The sequence below is a fragment of the Silurus meridionalis genome, chromosome 2, assembly GCF_014805685.1.
Source record: "Silurus meridionalis isolate SWU-2019-XX chromosome 2, ASM1480568v1, whole genome shotgun sequence".
Lineage (NCBI taxonomy): Eukaryota > Metazoa > Chordata > Actinopteri > Siluriformes > Siluridae > Silurus > Silurus meridionalis.
In genome coordinates, this window is record NC_060885.1 from 17,278,485 (window position 1) to 17,298,631 (window position 20,147).

At 36.1% G+C, this 20,147-nt stretch overlaps 2 protein-coding genes across 2 annotated transcripts in view; both read right to left on the reverse strand.

Moving 5' to 3' along the window:
• Nucleotides 1-52: 52 nt before the first annotated feature.
• paox (polyamine oxidase) lies at nucleotides 53-7,980 on the reverse strand. Its single transcript, XM_046835214.1, has 7 exons — nucleotides 7,724-7,980; nucleotides 5,237-5,726; nucleotides 4,905-5,116; nucleotides 4,476-4,731; nucleotides 4,285-4,397; nucleotides 1,949-2,103; nucleotides 53-1,364 (listed from the first exon to the last, which is right to left on the reverse strand). Exons 1-7 carry the CDS (start codon nucleotides 7,881-7,883, stop codon nucleotides 1,218-1,220), a joined length of 1,533 nt encoding a protein of 510 aa, XP_046691170.1. The 5' UTR covers nucleotides 7,884-7,980; the 3' UTR covers nucleotides 53-1,217.
• Nucleotides 7,981-12,940: 4,960 nt separating this feature from the next.
• rassf4a (Ras association domain family member 4a) overlaps nucleotides 12,941-20,147 on the reverse strand; it is a 23,516-nt gene continuing 16,309 nt past the window's right edge. Inside the window, exons 4-11 of the mRNA XM_046874681.1 lie at nucleotides 17,455-17,603; nucleotides 16,685-16,761; nucleotides 16,099-16,265; nucleotides 15,190-15,291; nucleotides 15,018-15,069; nucleotides 14,794-14,915; nucleotides 13,545-13,642; nucleotides 12,941-13,313 (exon numbers count right to left, since the gene is read on the reverse strand). Coding sequence (XP_046730637.1) covers nucleotides 13,262-13,313; nucleotides 13,545-13,642; nucleotides 14,794-14,915; nucleotides 15,018-15,069; nucleotides 15,190-15,291; nucleotides 16,099-16,265; nucleotides 16,685-16,761; nucleotides 17,455-17,603 — 819 coding nt within the window. The 3' untranslated portion in view covers nucleotides 12,941-13,261. The remainder of the gene's footprint in view (nucleotides 13,314-13,544; nucleotides 13,643-14,793; nucleotides 14,916-15,017; nucleotides 15,070-15,189; nucleotides 15,292-16,098; nucleotides 16,266-16,684; nucleotides 16,762-17,454; nucleotides 17,604-20,147) is intronic.

Here is a 20,147-nt window from a genome sequence, read left to right on the forward strand (position 1 = left end):
TCATTTATGATTTTATATTATTCCTAAACCAAAAACAAATAGAAAACTTTAATCTGTTTAACGAATGTGATTTTATTTTCAGTGAAGTGAAACTAATAGTACAATGATAAACAATTCAACTTGTACAATAACATTCACTGCCTGATACAGATATTCAGTGAAAAACACGAAGCTGGTCTTTATTTTTTAAAGATTTTTCAAATGCAATTTTGTCCCCTTTTTTTCTTCTTCTCATATGGGATGGTGGGCTGAAGTAAAAATGCTGCAAGAAATTTTACTGTTCATTTATTGAGTTCATACAGACCATGAAATCATTTTAATCACTAGATGAATTCCATTTTCTGTGGTATAAAGAACAAAAGTACTGAGAGAAGAAGATTCAACTGAACTTTCTCACATACTTCTCATCCGATTCAACTCCCACAAATTAGGGCATGAAACAGGATTTGGGGTCAGACATAACTTAGAAAAACCAACAGGAAAAGCTGCTTGAACTGATTATTCTTTGTATTAAATTATATTAATTATCAGTTGTTATATATTGTTAATAATTACATGTCAGTTACAAAGCAAATGTCTTGAACCCAATGGTTCTTGAAATAGGCTGCCAAGTTGTATCTCTACTGGGTCATTTTATTTATTTTCCATGTATATGTCTATAAAGATTGATGTGTTTAAAAACAAACAAGATATGAAAAAAATTGTTAGGATTAAATATATGCTAACCAATCACAAATATTGAATTCAGACATTTGGTGCTGACTTTCCTGTAACTAGCCTTTGAGGTGGCCTTGAACCAAACATTTTTGAAAACTGCTGCTCTACACAAGAGAACCAGAGCAGAGAACTTACTCAGAACTTCCACTCTAAGAACATGAACATGCATGAGGTCTGAGAAATAAACCTTTTGCTCAATCTGATGATGGGATTAAATGTAATTTCAATACTGTTTAGTATTTTAAAGGAGATGAACTATTCTGTGTTTTCAATATTGATAGTTTTAGATGTGATTTGATCAACATCCTGAATTATTTTTGTTTTATAATTTGTCTAATGTGTGTACAGTTAGATTGATGTATGTAGCTGCTGTCTGACAAATTAAATCAAAAGTTGAAATCACAGACCTTAAAATGAAAAATTAAAGATTAACAAATGGCAAGATATATATTTTTTAGTCCTTTATAATGTCCTGTCCTATCATCCCATCTGATTTCTCTTTACAGATGTGCTGTGATCTTCTTTGGTGCTGGATTGTAGTGCGAGATGAGACGGTCTGCTTCTCTCCAGCCAGTAAGCAAAGCACCATGGACAGTGGAAAAGAATGATTTGTGAGTGGCCTCTCCAGCAAACAGCACCTGCAAGGGCTGAAAAAGACAGAACAGATACTAATCCACTGCTACATTACTTGGAACCTAAGACAAAGACAACAAATGTATTTTTATACACTATGTAGACTAATGTTTTGGGACACTTAACTTTCCTTTTCATATGTGGTTCTTCCCCAAATGATTACCACAAAGTTGAAAAACAAGTGTATAGGATATCTTTGGATGTGGTTCCAACATTTTACCTTCACTTGAACTACGAGACCCTGTTTCAACAAGAAATTCCCCTGTGTACAAAGCCAGCTCCATGAAGATATGGTTTACATCAGTGGAAGATCTTGAGTGGCCTGCTATAAAGCTCCAACCTCTAGTGGACAATCTTCCCAGAAGACATTATAATAGCAAATGGGGACTTATTGTGAGTGGGATGTTTAAAATGCATATACAAATCTTATGGTCGGGTGTCCACAAACATTTGTTTACAGAGTGTATCTAATATTTTCATTCTGTTAAAGTTCACGTCATGACAATGCAAACAGAGTTGATACTGCAACAGGCAAGCAATCAGAACACTATTTGCTGCTGAGTGATGTAAAGCAATGAAAAAAAGTGATACTATATACCTTTGCTTTTGAACCAGTCAGTGGAAGAGGCTCGGTGAGGTTATCAATATCTTGACCTGAGCAGCCTTTTGCCACATAAGTGTAAGATCCACAAGTATAGGGATCATGGTACCACTGGGACCGTACAAGCTTCTTTGGTGTAATTGTTGGATTTCCTGCAACATTACAGTAAATGATTATAGATTACAGAGGACTTTGATCTTCTGATTTCTCAGTAGCATAATGCATTTTCTGTTTTTTAAACATTAATGGTGAGGAAAAAAAGGCTGGCAAAGGCAAAAGATAAAACAGAAACAAACTTGTCAACTGATGCCCCACAACATTAAGGGTGCAAAGGTAATTTTTTTTTTGTTTCAGACGAGCACAATCTAGATGAAAAATAAGTAGAACATATCAAAAATATTGTTTAAGCCATGGCCTCAGCACAAGTCTATAATGTGTACTTTGGACATTCATCTGGAAAACCTGTTACTGGTCAGGTATGCAGATTTGTATTCTGAAAGGCCTCCTGTTAGTTATTTTAAGACTCCACAATGTCCTTCACTCTACCCTATCTCATTCTGTTCAGAAATAAAAGATATGGCAGAAGCCTGGAAACTCCCCTCAAAGACTAAATATTGTATTACAAAAAAGTTTTTCAAGAAACATTACTATTTGTTTTTTATTGAATTTTGTGGTTTGCTAAAAGCGTGTGTGATACGTAACAATCATGATATATGTCTTAAAATACGCCAACCAAGCATATTATGCTTGATCACATTGTACATTATGAAATTATAGAATTATGAGTGGTGAAGTGATTAACACTGATTATAGATAGATAGACAGATAGATAGATTATCTGTTCATCATGGCACCTGTTAGTGGGTAGAAAATATTGGGAAGAAAGTGAACATTTTGTGCTCAAAGTTGATGTGTTAGAAGCAGGAAAAATGGGCAAGCGTAAGGCTTTGAGCAAGTTCGACAATGGTCTACATGACTGGGTCAGAGCATCTCCAAAACTGCAGCTGTGGTTTGTTCCCAGTCTGCAGTGGTCAATATCTATCAAAAGACATCCAAAGAAGGAACAGTGTTGAACCAGAGACAGAGTCCGATCCAACGGGCGAGCAACCGTAGCTCAAATTACTGTTAACTTAACAGTGTTAATGCTGGACTGGTCAAAACTGTTTTGGCAGCAAAAGGGGACCAACACGATATTAGGAGGTGGTCATAATGTTATGCCTGATCGGTGGCCATAAAGATATGCCTGGTATGTCACTCCCTTTGCAAGATCATAAACAAATCTCATTAACTTCTATGTAATGACATATTTTTTTTGACCGTCCAAAACCCTTGACTGCTTTGATGGCTGTAAAGGAGCATGTCATTGGTTGGAGCTATTGAAAGAACAAGGCTCTTAGAAAATGAAACTCTGTGTTAAGTCTGAACAAAAGCAGTACTGATTCTAAAAGAACTGAAGAAATAAGTTTGTGAATGCTTCAAACAAAAACTGGTAATTGTCAGCTGTGAACAATTCAATCCGTTTGATCATTCATTCCTTTTGAATGTGCGTTGTACTGGTTTAACAAAATGAGAATTGGGCAGAACCATACTATGAAGAGAATGTAGTACTTCAGTGTTTTAAATCTCTGCAAAAAGTATAATCCCAATCTCTGAAAAGGTAATGATTCATTATGAGCTTAAACACTAAACATGATGTTGACTTAAAGGTTGATTACTGCAAAAAGCAGTTAAAAAAATTATAAAATACTATAGCTTGTTATGTAACAATTTTTAAGGCATGAACATCTGTACAAAATTGTGCTGATGTCGGCTTGGTGATAATGCATGTGGATTGTGCTATTCTCCACCCTTTTAATAAAAACAAAAAGAAGGTGGAACAGTATATTTGAAAAAACGAGCTTAAGACACCAACTTACACAAGACTAAGACAAATCATATGTGTTTTAATGCTGTGCTCTTTTTAGCATAATCTCCTATAAACATTGAATGGTTGGATTCATATCATAAATCTGTTCCACTTTCTTTAAAGTGAGTTCTGTCACTGAACAAATCAGGGAACAAATATAATGCATGCATCATTTTGAAAAATGAAATCAAAAGATTCAAGTCACTGGGATAAATGGAAATTACCATCACAATTGCAATAGGCAATCAAAAAACATGCCATGCGTGTCTTGCATTGTGTGATGTAATAGAGTTTTAAATAGGTATTTAGGTATTAAATACATGACTGAATTTATAATGAAGTAAACACCCAGCTCCAACAACCTCCTGCAAAATAGCACAATATTAATTTTAGTATGAACAGAGATTAGTTCAGTTATTATTATTACCTGTAAATCTGCGAAGGAGCCGAGTCACCGTGTGCATCACCTCCTCTTCAGGCAGAGTTTCCATATACTCCGATTCATGGCCAGCAATCCACCCACAAAGAATATGGCCATACCTATACCATTAGAGACAGAAATAAACTCCAGCATGCAACATACAGTACTAATAAAGGGTTGAACTGATTTCTCCTTACCTCTCTACAGGTTTCAGTACAGTAAAGCAAGACAACTTTTTGATCCAGGCAGTCTTCATATCAGAAACAGGATCCGGAAAATCATATTCATCCTCCCATAAAAGAAAGATCACTTCACTATTTTCATCCCAGAAGGGCTGCTCAAACTCCAGGAAGATTTTATTATTGGTTCCAAAACCCAGTCTCTGGATTGAGTGCAACTTGTGTCGTGGCAGAGGAGGATTCAGAAGAGTGGCATGGTTCCTCTTCATATAGCCTTTAACACAGACAATATAAAACCAAACAAAGCAAAACATGGAATTCTTATAACAGAGCAAATAATAATCCAGCTGACCTTATATGAAAGAAATAATATGGAGAAAAAGATATGAGATATAAAATATACATCAATAAAAGCTAATGAGGTCTGCTGTAACCCACTAAACATACCCAGTGGGATTGTAAGAATGACATGATCTGCTTCAAAAGTCTCTCCGTTAACGCATTGAACTGTAACAGGACACAATCCTTGCTTTGAGCTTGACTGTTGAGCTTGACTGTTGTGGATGTTATTCCAGTGAATGCACTTGACTGGTTTATTAAATAAGACAATGTCTTTAGGCAGTTCATTCATCATGTGTGTGATTAAGCCTTCATAGCCTCTGCACAAAGGGCACACAAATCCATACAATACATTTAGAATTTAACTGAACCTTCCGCTTTAGCTACTGAGGTTTAGTATAAGCTGCAGATAAGGTAGAAAGTGTCCTTCACCAACTCACCCTGGAAATGTGCAATCCAGCCCTGGAAGGGACTTGTACATGCCAAAGGCTTCAAGGTCCACATCATCCATTGTGTGCGTCCCACTCACACCACACTCAAGCTTCAATAGTGTGCTGAACATAGCCTGTCTGATCTTTTTGGCTTCATCGTCTTTCCATTCTTTATTGCTGATCCGGAGGGCTTCTCTTTTTATGAACTCCCCGACACTCGACATGGGTGCTCTGCTACTGTGGTAGAATTCCTGGCTCTTCTTAAGCAATGTCATGAAAACCTCAACTGCAGGTGCCAGTACCTCAGCCTCAAGCTTCTTGCCTGAGCTGGAAAGCCAGGTAGAAAACAAAGGTGGAAGACCACCGATATCCACAGACTGATTCTCCTCAGACATGCACTCTCCGTCAAGTAATTGGTACTGACAGGCCAAGCGAAACACTGGGTTCTCCTGTGAAGGACCATGGATCCAGTTGGCACCTATTTCTACAATTTTACCATCTGGAGAAAAAAAAATTTGTGAGATATTAATTGAATTTGATTTGAGGTCAGTGTGTGATATTAATTGGAGTTGTATGGCTTAGAAAAAACATATAAAATATAAAATGTATTCTATTAGTAATAAAACAATCACATTTAACAAACTATTCCAGAGTAATTTATTCCTCTTTTATCACTGCAATTTGTAAAGAATTACATTATAAATAAATAAGGACATGGTTTTTAATCAGTATCTGGTTGCATTTAATGTTGAATAACAGCTACAAATCAAGTTTATTCATGTTTTTCTTGTCATACATTATGGGAGCAATATACCCTCTTCCCCTTTACTCATCTTTTCTCAATGCTTTTTTAAAGCTCTACCAATGTATGTAAAATAAAAGTAGTTATGTAAAATAACTACTTTTATTCATCAATTTATTATTAGACTTGTCTGGAGCATTAAATAGGCCTGAAAGTTGCTAGAAGCAAAATTTTAATAAAGTAACTGTTTATTAATATACAGGATAAATCTTCGAATTTTTGAAGTTGAAAAAAAAAAAAAAGAAATACAACACTTTTTCACAGTCTTATTAACCAATCAGATTGAAGAATTCAACAGCACTGTGGTATAAACCAAAGTTACAAGTTGTTGATCGTGGACTCGTGAACATTTTATTCCTGCAAAGTCGCATGCAGAAACCTTAAACATGCTGATAAGCACATACAATATGTGTAACCTTTATATCCATTTTCCAGAAGAGTACATAGTTCATACAGTCCAGAGTGTAGTTTATGTTCACTTAGTGCACCAACTATAAAGCAGGAACTAAAAGCGCTGATCATGCTTTACGTGACAATGTAATTTTTACAATGTCACATAAATATTATAAACTATACTTAAAAAAAAAAAGATTTGTTACATCACAAAATAAATCCAGTTTACCACAAAGTTCACACTCCTGCTCAAGTACAGAAAAATTGTTATGATCTCTGATTATTAAACAATTATATCTGATTACATTAATAACGATATAGTTGTATATTTATATCACAAAACCTTCCTCCTTTAACAGAGCTCTGAAATTTAAACTTAAAACAAAATTGTGTTAAAAAACAGTGTTTATACAAACATTTTAAGGCTTTTTAGACAATGGAATTGTACTTATTTGTTGCATTTCAATTATATATAATTTTATTTTATATTTTAATTAATATGTTAATAATCAAAAGTAAGCATCATTCTAAATTGTGCTGAAAATACACACATTTCCTCCAAAAAGCACCATTTCTGGCCAATGAGTAACAAAATACTATAATACAGACGCATACACCACTTAGGATCGAACCCGGGGCCCTGGAGCAGCCAAGTGACAACAAATATCGCAAAACGCAGTCGAAAGGTTAAAAATAATCAAAAAAGGTTAAGGCCTATCACCAGACGGGTAAGCCATGAATTTTGAAGTCTGTATGAATGTACTATAAAATAAGCATTTGAATAAACATAAAGTTAAATTGGAAATGTGCCCTGGGTCACAGTTATTAATTGAAATGGTTGATAGCTAAGCAACATTCACTTCCAGGGGTAAAGATATTCCAAGAATGTACAGTCAATGAGCTTTTGACTTTATTTCTCTACAACTATTGAGAGTTGTCTTTATTGTAAAGATGTCGTTTCCATTGAGAGATATTGTTATGGAAGAAGGGAAATGATGAAGCAAAGAGCTCTGGTTAAGATCTGAAAGACTGAATACAGACAAACAGCCTAGTAAAGAAATAACACACGTGACACAGTGGAATGGAGAAAACACTGAGAGTCTGGTGTTGGACTTATTTGCATCTGGCAGACGCACTTATCCAATGCGACTGAGTTTTTTTGAGGGTTAACCGTACAGCAGTTTGGTGGTGCTGGGATCTAAAATTATGATCTGCCGAGCAGAAGTCCAACGTCTTAATCACTGAGCTGGAATACTAGAAGTTACCACAGGTTTCCTGTGTTTATTTGCTCTCTATCTTACCCAGGCCGCCAGTCTGAATTCTTCCTCCACTTCTCGACGTTGCTTCAATAATGCGGACTTTTCGGAATCCATGTCTGATTAACTTCTGAGCAGCACCGATTCCTGAAATCCCGCATCCGATAATAAGGACTCTTGCATCGGCACCGGAATGGAGAGCCATCTTCCTGTGTGTGTGTTGTATTCAGTACTGCTCTGCAATCAGCTTTCGCTTTGTGACGCTTCTTGAGGGCCAGAAGCAGCATTACACCAGATTCTGTGACCATCATATGTTGTGACCCTAGAGGGCGCTGTTGCTAAACTGCATCTTAAAATAGATCACCTGGAGAAGTTCGCCACGCAAACAGCGTACATTCAAACATCAGCGTCCACTGTTCATTAAATGCCGTACACGCGCTTGGAGAACATTTTGTTGAATGTTGGAGGTTGAACTCATGATCTTTTGATTAGAAGTCCAACAGCTTAACCACTGAGCTACCACCTAAATGTTCTGTGTATTCACTCTGGTGATGTCTAACCCTCTGTTTTATATCCTGAAAATATTTGGGTCTCATGTGAACAGTAACAAACTTACAGCAGGGTCACTAGATTTTATAAGGCATAATACAGGTTATCAAAATCCGCATCTGACTACATGTTTTAAGTACACGTTTTATTAGCCTTACTTAAAAAAAATCAATTGATGAGCCGCTGTGGCGACCCCTAATGGGAGAAGCCGAAAGAAGAAGAAGATTAAATAAATTATATGCATCCAAAAAAACTAAACTTCCTTTCGGCTTCTCCCGTTAGGGGTCGCCCGTATTCATGATCCGCATGTTCGATTTGGCTCATGCAACCCTCCCCATTGATCCGGGCTTGGTAATCGAACCCGGGCCGCAGCAGTCAGCGCGCCGCATCAGAACCACTAGACCGGCATACTTGAAAACATTCAGGATTGTAAAAAAAAAATCTGTCACTGACAATGACTATTTTCTTAAAAGTTAATGCCGCATCCATCTGTTTCTCCGCAGCGTGACAGCAGGCTGTTCTCCAAGCGCGTTCCAGGTGCACGATATTTAATGAACAGTGGACGCTGATGTTTGAATTTACACTGTTTGCGTAGCGAACTTCTCTAGATGATTTATTTTAAGCTGCATTTTAGCAACAGCGCCCTCTAGGGTCACAACATACGATGGTCTCAGAATAAGAGTCGTCTTAAAAAAATCGTTATACTGTATATTTGTATACAGGTGTAAAAATACTTCACCCAGACTGCAGACAAATCTACCTGTCAAGAAGTCATTTTCTTCGGATGATCCGCTGTGGCGACCCCTAATAGGAGCAGCCGAAAGAAGAAGAAATGATTTTCTTGCAGTTTATACCAAGCGATACTATAAAAATATCATATCGACGCTATATAGGTTTGCTAACAAAGTTTCAGCAAAAAACAAAACAAAAAAGAAAATATCTGACATGCTGATTTTTATAGTTTTTAATTTTATTAATTTTTAATTATTAATTTATTACTATATTTTTTTAGAATAGATGTGCTCTTTAAAAGTAAGAGTCGGCTACTTAAAATTCTTCAAAAAGAGTCGGCTCAAAAATTCAGTGTGGTCGGTAACGATACATCCCTAATAAACCAATAAACTAATAAACTAACAAACCCAGCGATCTACAGAAAGATCTGATTTAAAACAACTATCATATACAAAGTCTTAAATCCTTCCATGTGTTTTGTATAGAAACAATCCAAGACTATTTTTTAACCCCTGTTGGTAGTTTGTAGAAACGTTTATTTGACCTTATAAGCAACATCTCATATAAACCACTAGGTGGCACAAATACTGCACTTTAGTAATGAACTAAAAATGAACGTGAGTGAAATAATTAATCCCCGGCAAAAAGTGACCACGGTGAAGCAAAATGAAACTAAAGCTAGTCAGACTTAATTACTATGTGGATAATAAGTAATAAAAAAACGAAAGTGAAATGAAAGTGGATGATTAACTAAGCTATTGCTGCTAACATAATGGAACAATCTGCTAACACCCCATGCTAATAATCACAATGAAGAATTGAACAATTACCTCACATCACCTTTATTTAAATTTGAATGCAAAAGCTTATCTAATGGGCCGTGTGTCCCACCTCACTTCTCGTGTTCACAGTATCCTGGGTAGGGTACAGATCTTATAAAGTGGTTACTGAAGATAAATTAATTATACAAATATATACAGTGGTGTGAAAAAGTGTTTGCTTTCTTATTTTTGTTGCATGTTTCTCACACTTTAATGTTTCAGATCATCACACACGTAAATATTGGTGAAAGATCACACAAGTGAACACAACATGCAGTTTTTAAATGAAGCTTTTTATTATTGAGGGGAAACAAAATCCAAAACTACCTGGCCCTGTGTGAAAAAGTGTTTGCCCCTGTTAAAACTGTGTTTTATCACATTGATTACTGCTCCACCTGTTCACAATCAAGAAATCTCTTAAATAGGACCTGCCTGACAAAGTGAAGTAGACCAAAAGATCACCAAAAGCTAGACATCATGCAGAAATCCAAAGAAATAGAAACAAATGAGAAAGAAAGTAATTGAGATTTATGAGTCTGGAAAAGGTTATAAAGCCATTTCTAAAGCTTTGGGACTCCAGCGAACCACAGTGAGTGCCATTATTCACAAATGGCAAAAACATGGAACACTGGAGAACCTTCCCAGGAGTGGCCGGCCTACCAAATTTACCAAAATTAAAAAGCAGAGCGACGACTCATCCAAGAGGTCACAAAAGACCCCACAACAACATCTAAAGAACTGCAGGCCTCACTTTCCTCAGTTAAGGTCAGTGTTCATGACTCCACAATAAAAAAGAGACCTGGCAAAAATGGTCCAAGAGGAAAACCGCTGCTAAGCAAAAAGAACATAAAGGCTCCTCTCAATTTTGCCAAAAAACATCTTGATGATCCCCAAGACGAACTTGGGTTCTGCAGCAGGACAATGTTCCAAAACACACCAGCAAGTCCACCTCTGAATGACTGAAGAAAAACAAAATGAAGACTTTGGAGTGGCCTATTCAAAGTCCTGACCTGAATCCTATTGAGATGCTGTGGAATGACCTTAAAAAGGCGGTTCATTCTCGAAAACCCTCCAATGTGGCTAAATTACAACAATTCATTGTTAACAAGTACATCAAGTTATCGCAAACATTTAATTGAAGTTGTTGCTGCTAAGGGCGGCCCAACCAGTTATTAGGTTTAGGGGGCAAACACTTTTTTCACAGAGGACCATGTAGTTTTGGATTTTGTTTTCCCTCAATAATAAAAACCATTTAAAAACTGCATGTTGTGTTCACTTGTGTGATCTTTTACTAATATTTAAATTAGTTTGATGATCTGAAACATTAAAGTGTGACAAATCATGAAGGGGGCAAACACTTTTTCACACCACCGTATTTAAAAAAAATGTGACTTATGTGTTCTTAAGTAATTATTTAAATGAATTGGGAAAAAAAAGAAATAGAGCATGTTCACATAATGTTTATTTTATTTATTTTTATTTATTCATCTGTTAAATTACTATATGTTTGGGTTCAGAATAAAGTTAGGTTTGAATAGCTATCAGGTCTCTGTCTCCAACCATGCAGATGACTTTGAAAGTTTATACCTTATGCAAACAAAACTTGCTGGATTTTCTCACGATGAAAACAAGGTAAGCCATCCAGTTAGGCTTTCAGTAGACTTAAAAACAAATTTTTTTTAGCCTGTCATAGACAAAAATGTTAATTACCAGTTAATATACTGACACGATCTGTCTTGTCTTTCAGGTGTAGTTTCTTGCAGAAGATTTGGTGTTTTGGTGATTTTGTTTTTGTCACAACTAATTCTCAAATCTTGGCATTCAAGTACCAAGTCAAGACTGGTAAGTCCATGTTCAATTACATATCATTAACTTAATTAATTTGTGGTAATCAGTTTCTAGACAACTAATCCAATAAAAATGTAAGAAATAAGAATTTGTTTAATGATTTTTTTATAAAGCAGCTTAGGCCTGTCACAACCTATAGAATGTCTCCTGAAATCTGATTGGCTTATCATAGCCAAGTTTATATTTTTTTAAAACCTCATTAATAGAAAGCTCACAGACTACTACACATTTCCATTTCAATCAGAAATTAACCATCAACCACCGAAACAAGTCCTGAGAAATTGGTAGTACATTGTTTCTCATGATACCACTGTGTTCTGAGTGGCACTCCAGCCAGCAAGCACTGATTACTTGTCTTATTCTCATAAAAACAGCTCCTGGAATAGCTCGTGGGAACTGCTCACAAAACAATGAGTTACTGTGCAGGACTCATTGTGACTATGCAGGAAACAGCAAATTACTTTCTTCTTCTAAAAGAAAACAACTCAATGATCAATGAATTGAGACAATGATATTACTCATGCAGCATAATAATGATAGAATATCTTGCATTTATAAGTGAGTAGAGCAATAAAAAGGTTAAAATATTTAACTGATTTGAAAACTAAAAGTGCAATAAAAACAAACAAAAATCAACAAATCAAAATTACAACAGCTAATTGAAAAATACATCAACCTTAAGAGCAGAAAGGGCATGTCCTTGATGAACATCACATGCTCATTGCAGTTCGATTACAGCTTGTGTCAATCTAAAATACCTTAGAAAATAGGGAACTTGAGGATGTTTAGGTAGTGGGTACAGGAAATCTGAATTTCTCCTCTCATACTTTTTTTTGTGTTGGGCATTTTATCACTAATTCTAACAAAACAGCATTTCAAAATACTTAACGACATTCATATAATTATATTTTACATATACTGTCAACTTTACAAAGCATTATTAGAAAGACGTAAGCGTCAAGTTATTCAGAAAAATGTATTGTTTATTCATATAACCGTCACTATGCTAACTGGATTTGCTAACTGAGCTTGTGATTTTATTTCTTAGAGTCGAACTGTTTTTATGTGATTGATGTTACTAAATGTGTTATTGTCATGTTCTATTTGCTGCTGCTCTGTTCTTAGCACTTGCATATGTTTAAAGTGTCTCATTACGAACTGTGGAATCAAATATATCCAAAAACAAATGTTAATATATGTTAATAAATAAATATTTTCTAATTATATATATATATATATATATATATATATATATATATATATATATATATATATATATATATATATATAAATCACAAAGTCAGAATAAAAATTTGTATAAAAAACAGTTTTATTATATACTTAAAAAAAAACAAAAAAAAAAAACAGTGTAATACGTTCAACCAAATACATTCAGTGTAAAGTCATGATATGTAGTTCAATAAATGTAACTAATTCTAACAAAAGAGCATTTCAAAATACTTAAGTGCTTTATAAAGTATTTTTAACAGTAGCATCTAGTAATCTTGTGTTACTCCTGAGTATTCTATTGGTACTTGCAAACTACTAAGTATAAAACTTATTGCATCTAGTATTTTCTCAGTCAAAAACAAGTAAAAAAAAAATCTACACTTTGTCACATACACTCTGCACTTTAAGAAATGTCCTTTAGCTGCTGTTGTATCATTGATTTCAATACACCATACCTAAAAAAAAGAGAATGGAATTAGTCAGTGGTAGTGAGTTGAATACAGACTGAACTTTCAGGCTTTCATTGAAATTACACATTTTGTGCATGTTATAACAATGACTTTATCCCTTTTCAAATCTATTTTTGTAGCTCGGAGAAGAAACAAATACAACTATAGTAAAGATCATCTTTATCATGTGTTTGTGAACAGTAATACAATTTATATTATATGTGTGATCTGACATACTTTTCTGTCAGTTTTGAAATCTCTCTCTCCTCTTCTTCCTTCAGTTTTGTGACGAAGCTGTTCAATACTGGCATCTCAAACTTAATGTATTGCGCAACCTAGAAAAAATAAAACTTCTGTATTGTGGTAATACATGCGAAATAATAATACAAAAATACAGCCATGCTAATAGCTTAATCATGAATATAGAGATTAATGTAAAAGTATCACGGCCAGGAAAAATACCTTCTCTTGCTCAAATTCTGACATATTCAATGACATATAAAACATGTTTCTTAATGAAAGAAGTTCTCTACAAATATCTCTTGATAATCTGCAGACATTTTGACAGCCAGCATTTAATCACATACAGAACAGAAGACACTTATTTTTGTTTAGCTATATGCCATGCAACCTGACATTCACTGTGTAAATATCTTTAGGAAAAGGCAAGGTTAGGAATGGGTCTGGATAAAACATTTCCACATTGTTATGGTAAACTTTACTCACCATCCAATTTTATTAGGAACACCTGTATCTGTACATTTATGCAGTTATGAAATCGGAGGATCGTGTGGTGGCAGTAGCACAATGCAAATAATCATTCAGATACAGGTCAAGCGCTTCAGGTAATGCTAGCAGAAAAACATGTCATAGCCTTAGATTCTTGTTCTTGGCTGACAAGAATAGACTCTGATGTGGTCTTCTGCTGTCCAATTCAAGGTTTGCTGTGTTTTTAGATGTTTTCTGCTGACTTTTTTAAGAGCTGCATCACTTTATGCATGGTGTTGCTTCTACACAATTAGCTAATTAGCTAACCACATGAATGTGCAGGTCTACAAGTGGCTGTGTATTTAAATAGGCACAAAATCACCTGCTCTCTGGTTATTTTGGATTATGTGGTATTCTAGAATTCTGCAAAAGCACAATCATATGGGTTTTTCCCTGACTTCCACACATAGATGTACAATTATGACCACTAGACCGCATAAACTTTCTTTCAGCTTCTCCCATTAGGGGTCGCCACAGCGGATCATCCGCATGTTTGATTTGCCACATGTTTTACGCTGGATGCCCTTCCTAACGCAACCCCCCCCATTTATCCAGGCTTGGGACCAGCACTAAGAGTGGCTGGGGTTGGTTCCCTGACCGGAGATCGAACTCGGGCCGCAGCGGTGAGAGCGCCGCATCCTAACCACTAGACCACCAGGGGACCACTAGACTGCATAAACATGTTTAATCATACAGTAACACAAACAAAATGACTCACGTCACATGTGACCTCTTCACCAAGATCCTTTTCCATAATAAAAATCTTGGCAATTTTTTCACATGGGCCATGAAGCACACGTGACACCAGGGGATATTCAGTGTCTTTAATCTTTGTCCTTTCTGAAATGTAAATAATATAAAAAATTTAAGACATAAATATACACCGGGTTGGTATTAATTAGAAGAAAAAGAGAAAAGTGAAAGCAACAAAGCAAAAGTTACCTCCTGATTCGTGGACGACATAAAGGGCAAATTCATCTGCTTTATTTTCCACCTGTATATTCATATGGTTAAGTGTATAACAAAAAGATTGTCTTACTCATAAGAGAAGGGTCATTCAGTTAATATTTTCAAAGACCTGTGAAAATATTTATATAAGAAAAAAATATCATACCCGAAATTTATTCAGGAGCAGACTGAGCACTTGTTGCGTTGTCATTGAACTGCTCACTCGAACATTAGTGACTGACCCATAAGCTGGGGTAAAGATCGAGGTCTGAAAATGCAAACAGTAAATTACTGTAGCTATTGCCACATACTGAAAATATAATAAATAATGACTTTTAAAAGCACATACTGACACACAAAGTAAAGTAGCAGTGTTGCATTTACTCCTAAATGCTTATCTTTTCCTGTACATGAGACCTTCATTATTATCCTGCACAAAAAGCCAGCTTATGCTTCTTCTGTTTTTAGCAATTCACACCAAACTGTTCTTCAGTATAAGAAAAGTTTGTTGCCCTATTTTTTTTTAGTGTCCATCTTGTCATGTAGCTCATAGGAATGTCAGCATTGTTACTCAAATGTTTATTAGTTTACATTTACACTTTTGAGAGCATACCCATCACCATTCACCCCTAAGACAAATCATTTAAACATGAAGCTTCCCGTCCAATTTCTCCACATCTGCAGAAAGACCTTTCTGACCAGGCTGATCCCTAACCTTGAGGAGTGCTGAGGAGAAAGGCAGGTGACAGGCCTTTGTGAAGTGCGTGCTGCTGCCAAGGGAACGCCTATACAGGAAAGCACTCTCTCTCAACACCTGCATCCATTCATTACAGCTCTCTGACTCACAAGACACTCAAACCACCACGACTTCCCTTTGCACGTGCAGCAACAGTCATTAGTGAGAGCTAAAGGGCCCTTTGCCAGCTACAGGGTGTGATAGTTCCTTAAAAAAACTCTGCAGTGCTCAAAATTGCTGATAATACTTCAGACACCCACTGTTTGAGTTTGTTCTCGGATAGAAGTAACCGATTTCCAATAGAGAATGTAAAATTGAAAAATATTAATAAAACGTCACCTTGTGGTTGTAAAAATGCCCATTTATGGAGAAGCGATGTCTTTTAACCCTTTGTAAGTCTCCTGAGGATCGCTGTTTTGATCTTCTTTGGACGTTCATGAAGCTGGCATCACTTCTTGTTCTCGGAAGTTGAGGAGTTTCGTCTTCTGAACTAAGACCATCAGCACCTACAGGAGAGGAAATAAACCTGGTGAACACATGAGCTGTCCTGCTTTGAAATATGCTGATGTGAACTATTTCACCATATATTCTTTGTGAATATTCCAGAATAACACAAGACAACATTAGTTGCAACAGTGACTAGCATGTGTACGTGGTGGAAATGCTCGGTCATGGAGAAATGAGCTAAGAAAAAACAATAAGACTAAAAATAAACAATACAGAAATATAGACAATACACAATCACTGGCAGTGAGTCACGTACACAAATAGTCATGCATTATTGCCTATGTTGGAGAAAGTACACACGGCACATACTTACTCTATAAATATGTGAGATTATTACAAACACTTTTGTTAAAAGTAAAAGCTTGAAACCAGTTTTATTTGTCTGTTACTGGTGAGCAGAAACTAAACAAAAACCTACTGCTTTTTGCTGGTACAGTAACTTCATTGTTGTTGGACTCAAATGACAAGTGAATGAGGCTCTGTTGGTTTTCATTCCTGTCAGCAAAGTACAGAAGGTTTAGCATACTATCATTTAACAACATAGTTACAGAAGCCTAAACAATCCTGACCAGGCAGTTATAAGTTTTCCTATTCATATCATATAACACATGCATATTTAATAATTACTTATGTTTTACATTTATGTTTTTATATTTTTACATTCAATGAATGTAATACAATATGTCTTCATAGTACTTTCAGTAACCATGTCACATGGTCACTGGAGTGCTTAAATCACATGTTAGTAGATTGCAAAAAACCTCTGTATAGTCAGCAATAATAGTGCAGCTCATTCTACATGTTTTAGCAGAACTATATTTCTTTGGGGACATAGAATAATCTGCACCGATGACGTCTAAACACAAAAGCTATGAAATCTTTTTTAAAATGTTGCATACTTCAAATTTTTAGGACAGTATGTTGTGTTATAATCTATGTGCTTTCTTAATAAACAGGAAGTACACCATCATGTTGAACTCACATGGTGAACATACATTTTATTCTCCTTCGGCCCCCCCCACATACATCACCCCGTGCTCTCCTGCACATTATGGGTAGATATGATATGTACTGACTTTTCAGCTTTTATTCAGACAAGTTTATTCTTTAATACCAAGGTGGGGTAAAAACCTTCACAATGCACATGAAACTGAAAGCTAGTAGTGGGTGTAGATCAGTTCCACCCACCTACGGTCTGTCCCTGGGTTCTCTGGCCTCCATAATCCTACATTGGCGAAATGGAAGCGCTCCTGGTCATCCTGCATCTGCAGGCTGATTGGCCTCCTCAGGCCCCAGGAGATATTGAGTAAACCTTCCATGATCAACTCACCCCGTTCCTGCAGCGACACAAGAAATAATAATAATCGTTAATTCTTCTATTGGACAGAGGAAATCCTGTTGGCTCATAACCAGCCCAGCTCTGTTTCAAGTCTACGTGCTAGAAGGCAGTCAAGGGCCCAGCGTTCCTGTTCTGAGACTCTTGAGCAGTGGAAAGTCACACTGGGAGGCATCCGCTTCAGACAATCTACCTTAGGCTATGCTTTGGAGTATGACTCTGAATCATGACACAGCAGTGCATTAAGTCACGTCCACATTCTTCTGTAATTGTAATAGATAACATGCGTATGGACGATAATCTGGTCTGAACTCCAGTCTAGATGAATATATTAAAATGTAGAGCTACTAATTAAAACATTTTAAACCTAAATCACTGTTCATTTAATAAAATGCATCTAGTTGTCATAATAAATTCATGCCACGCCACAACTATATTGGACACACACAAAGAAATATAAACTTTATCATCTTCTTCCAAGAATCTGCAGTAACAAAACATTTTCTCTCAAAATACCCAGAAAACATAGAATCTTATTTCAAGCTATCCAGCTACAAATGTCCACTTTAGTGGTTTCAGAGATTCGTTTCAGGCCATGTACAACTACAAAGCGCAGAATAGCAGCTGAGAGCAAAACGTGTCGTGTGAACACATGTCTAATCCTTTCAGGATCTAGCTGGATAATCCTCCTCCAGTCCGCATGTGAGAAACTACACTTGACCTGGCCAAAAAAGCAGCAGATTAAAATTGAACACCCGATATAGCTGCCTTTAACACGCTGGTGTCCTAAATCCTGGTTAGCAACTCTCACTGATACATACAAAAAAAATAAAAATTGCTTAATCAGTTTTAAGCTAACATAGCTTTTTTAAAACTTATTATCCCTGTAGCTTAATGACAGTCTAATATGCCTTTATTTCTGGTACACCAATCAGTGTAATGTTTGAAAGAAATAAGTCACTTAATAAAACAGCCCCAAGTTTACTTAATCTTGTTTGTACAGGATGTTTTGCACAGTACAGTATTAGAAAAAAGGTTTCCGGATTCTGGGCCTGGACTGAATTAGTAACTACAGCTACACTGGGTGTTTGAGCTTATATCCTTCTTAAACAGCTAACAAGATTTACAGCCATTAATTACATCTTAAATAGGAATTACTTAACAGAAAATGTATTTAATTTACCTCCATTAATAATTTAGTATACTTCATTACCCTACACTAATCTAGTGTTTAATGTGATTTGTATTTTTTGAGCATTATTGTTTCATTATACTTTTATTACTCATACTCAATTACATTTAGCTGAAAATTCTTTAACTATGCTCATTTAAATTTCGACCCTCCAAGTAGGTTCTTTTTAGTGCCCATTTACATATCTAACATTTAATCACCTGTGTTTCTGTGCATTTAAATCCACAACCATTAGCTTTGCACAGGACCGTCCTATTAGTCTACATTAATATTCATCCATTAAATCAAGTTTTCCCAAACTATTTAGGCAAATTTTTATGAAGTTTCTGCAACCCTAAGCTTTGTTCACCATTTTATCCAGGTTTAGAATTTAGCCGTTATACATTAGGTAATTTTATAAGTCACATTTGAACAACTTAACATTTTAGCCTTCCAGTAACATGTAAAATTATCATAAACCAACCAAAGCGACCAATGTATACACTAAATGGTGTACACTTGACAATAAGATTCTTTATGCTTTTTGAACATCCCATTCCCCCTATAGTCCCACATTCTAGGCAGATTTTCCTTTAGAGTTTGGAGTGTGGTTATAGAGATTTGTGCTCATCCATCCACAATACATGAGTAAAATCTTGTTGTAATGTAGAGTGAGGAGGCCTGGGGTGCAGTCAGCATTCCAATTTATCCCAAAGTTGTTCAGCAGGGTTGAGGTCAGAGCTTCCACTCCAACCTTTTTAAAACCTCATGGAGCTGGCTTTGTGCACAGGGGCATTTTCATGTTGGAACAGGTTTAGGGTCTCCTAGTTCAAGTGTAGGGAAAGTTCAATACTACTGCATCCAAAGATATTCAACAAGGGCTCAACAGTGGCAGCTTTGCAGTGCTGGAGCTTGAACATCTTATACTTCATAAAGTGAAGTATACGTGTAGATGCTGCACCTTTAACATTTACTCTCACACCATACCTGTACATTAACTTGAATATAATTTTACTTCAAGTTTCCAACCATATTTAATTCTTCAAAAACAAGGCTGCTGTACTGCTTTTTTGTTGTAAAATAATAATTCGCCATACTAACAACAAAACAGATGACTAAAAAGTTCAAGCATTTCACAACCATCACAACCATCCCACCTGGCTCCCTTAACATATAAATTGGTGAAGTGGTTGATGTCCTGCTGGCAGCAGACTGAGTTAGGGCAAGTGTGTGTGTTCCCATGTGTGAGCTAGGTGGAGGGCCGAGTGTTCTCAGGGCCTCATTGTGTTTGAAATATAAACAATCAGGGCAGCTGCAGCAGTGAAGCATGGTCATCTGCCACGCCACAGCTTCCTCCAACCTCGCAGCCCAGAA

Excerpts from the sequence above, each read along its gene's own strand:
- paox (XM_046835214.1), bottom strand. The coding sequence starts at position 7,883 with ATGGCTCTCCATTCCGGTGCCGATGCAAGAGTCCTTATTATCGGATGC. Across the intron at positions 5,117-5,236 it reads CTGGATTGCACATTTCCAGG|AGGCTATGAAGGCTTAATCA; the intron begins GTGAGTTGGTGA and ends CCCTTTGTGCAG. Across the intron at positions 1,365-1,948 it reads TGACTGGTTCAAAAGCAAAG|CCCTTGCAGGTGCTGTTTGC; the intron begins GTATATAGTATC and ends TGTCTTTTTCAG.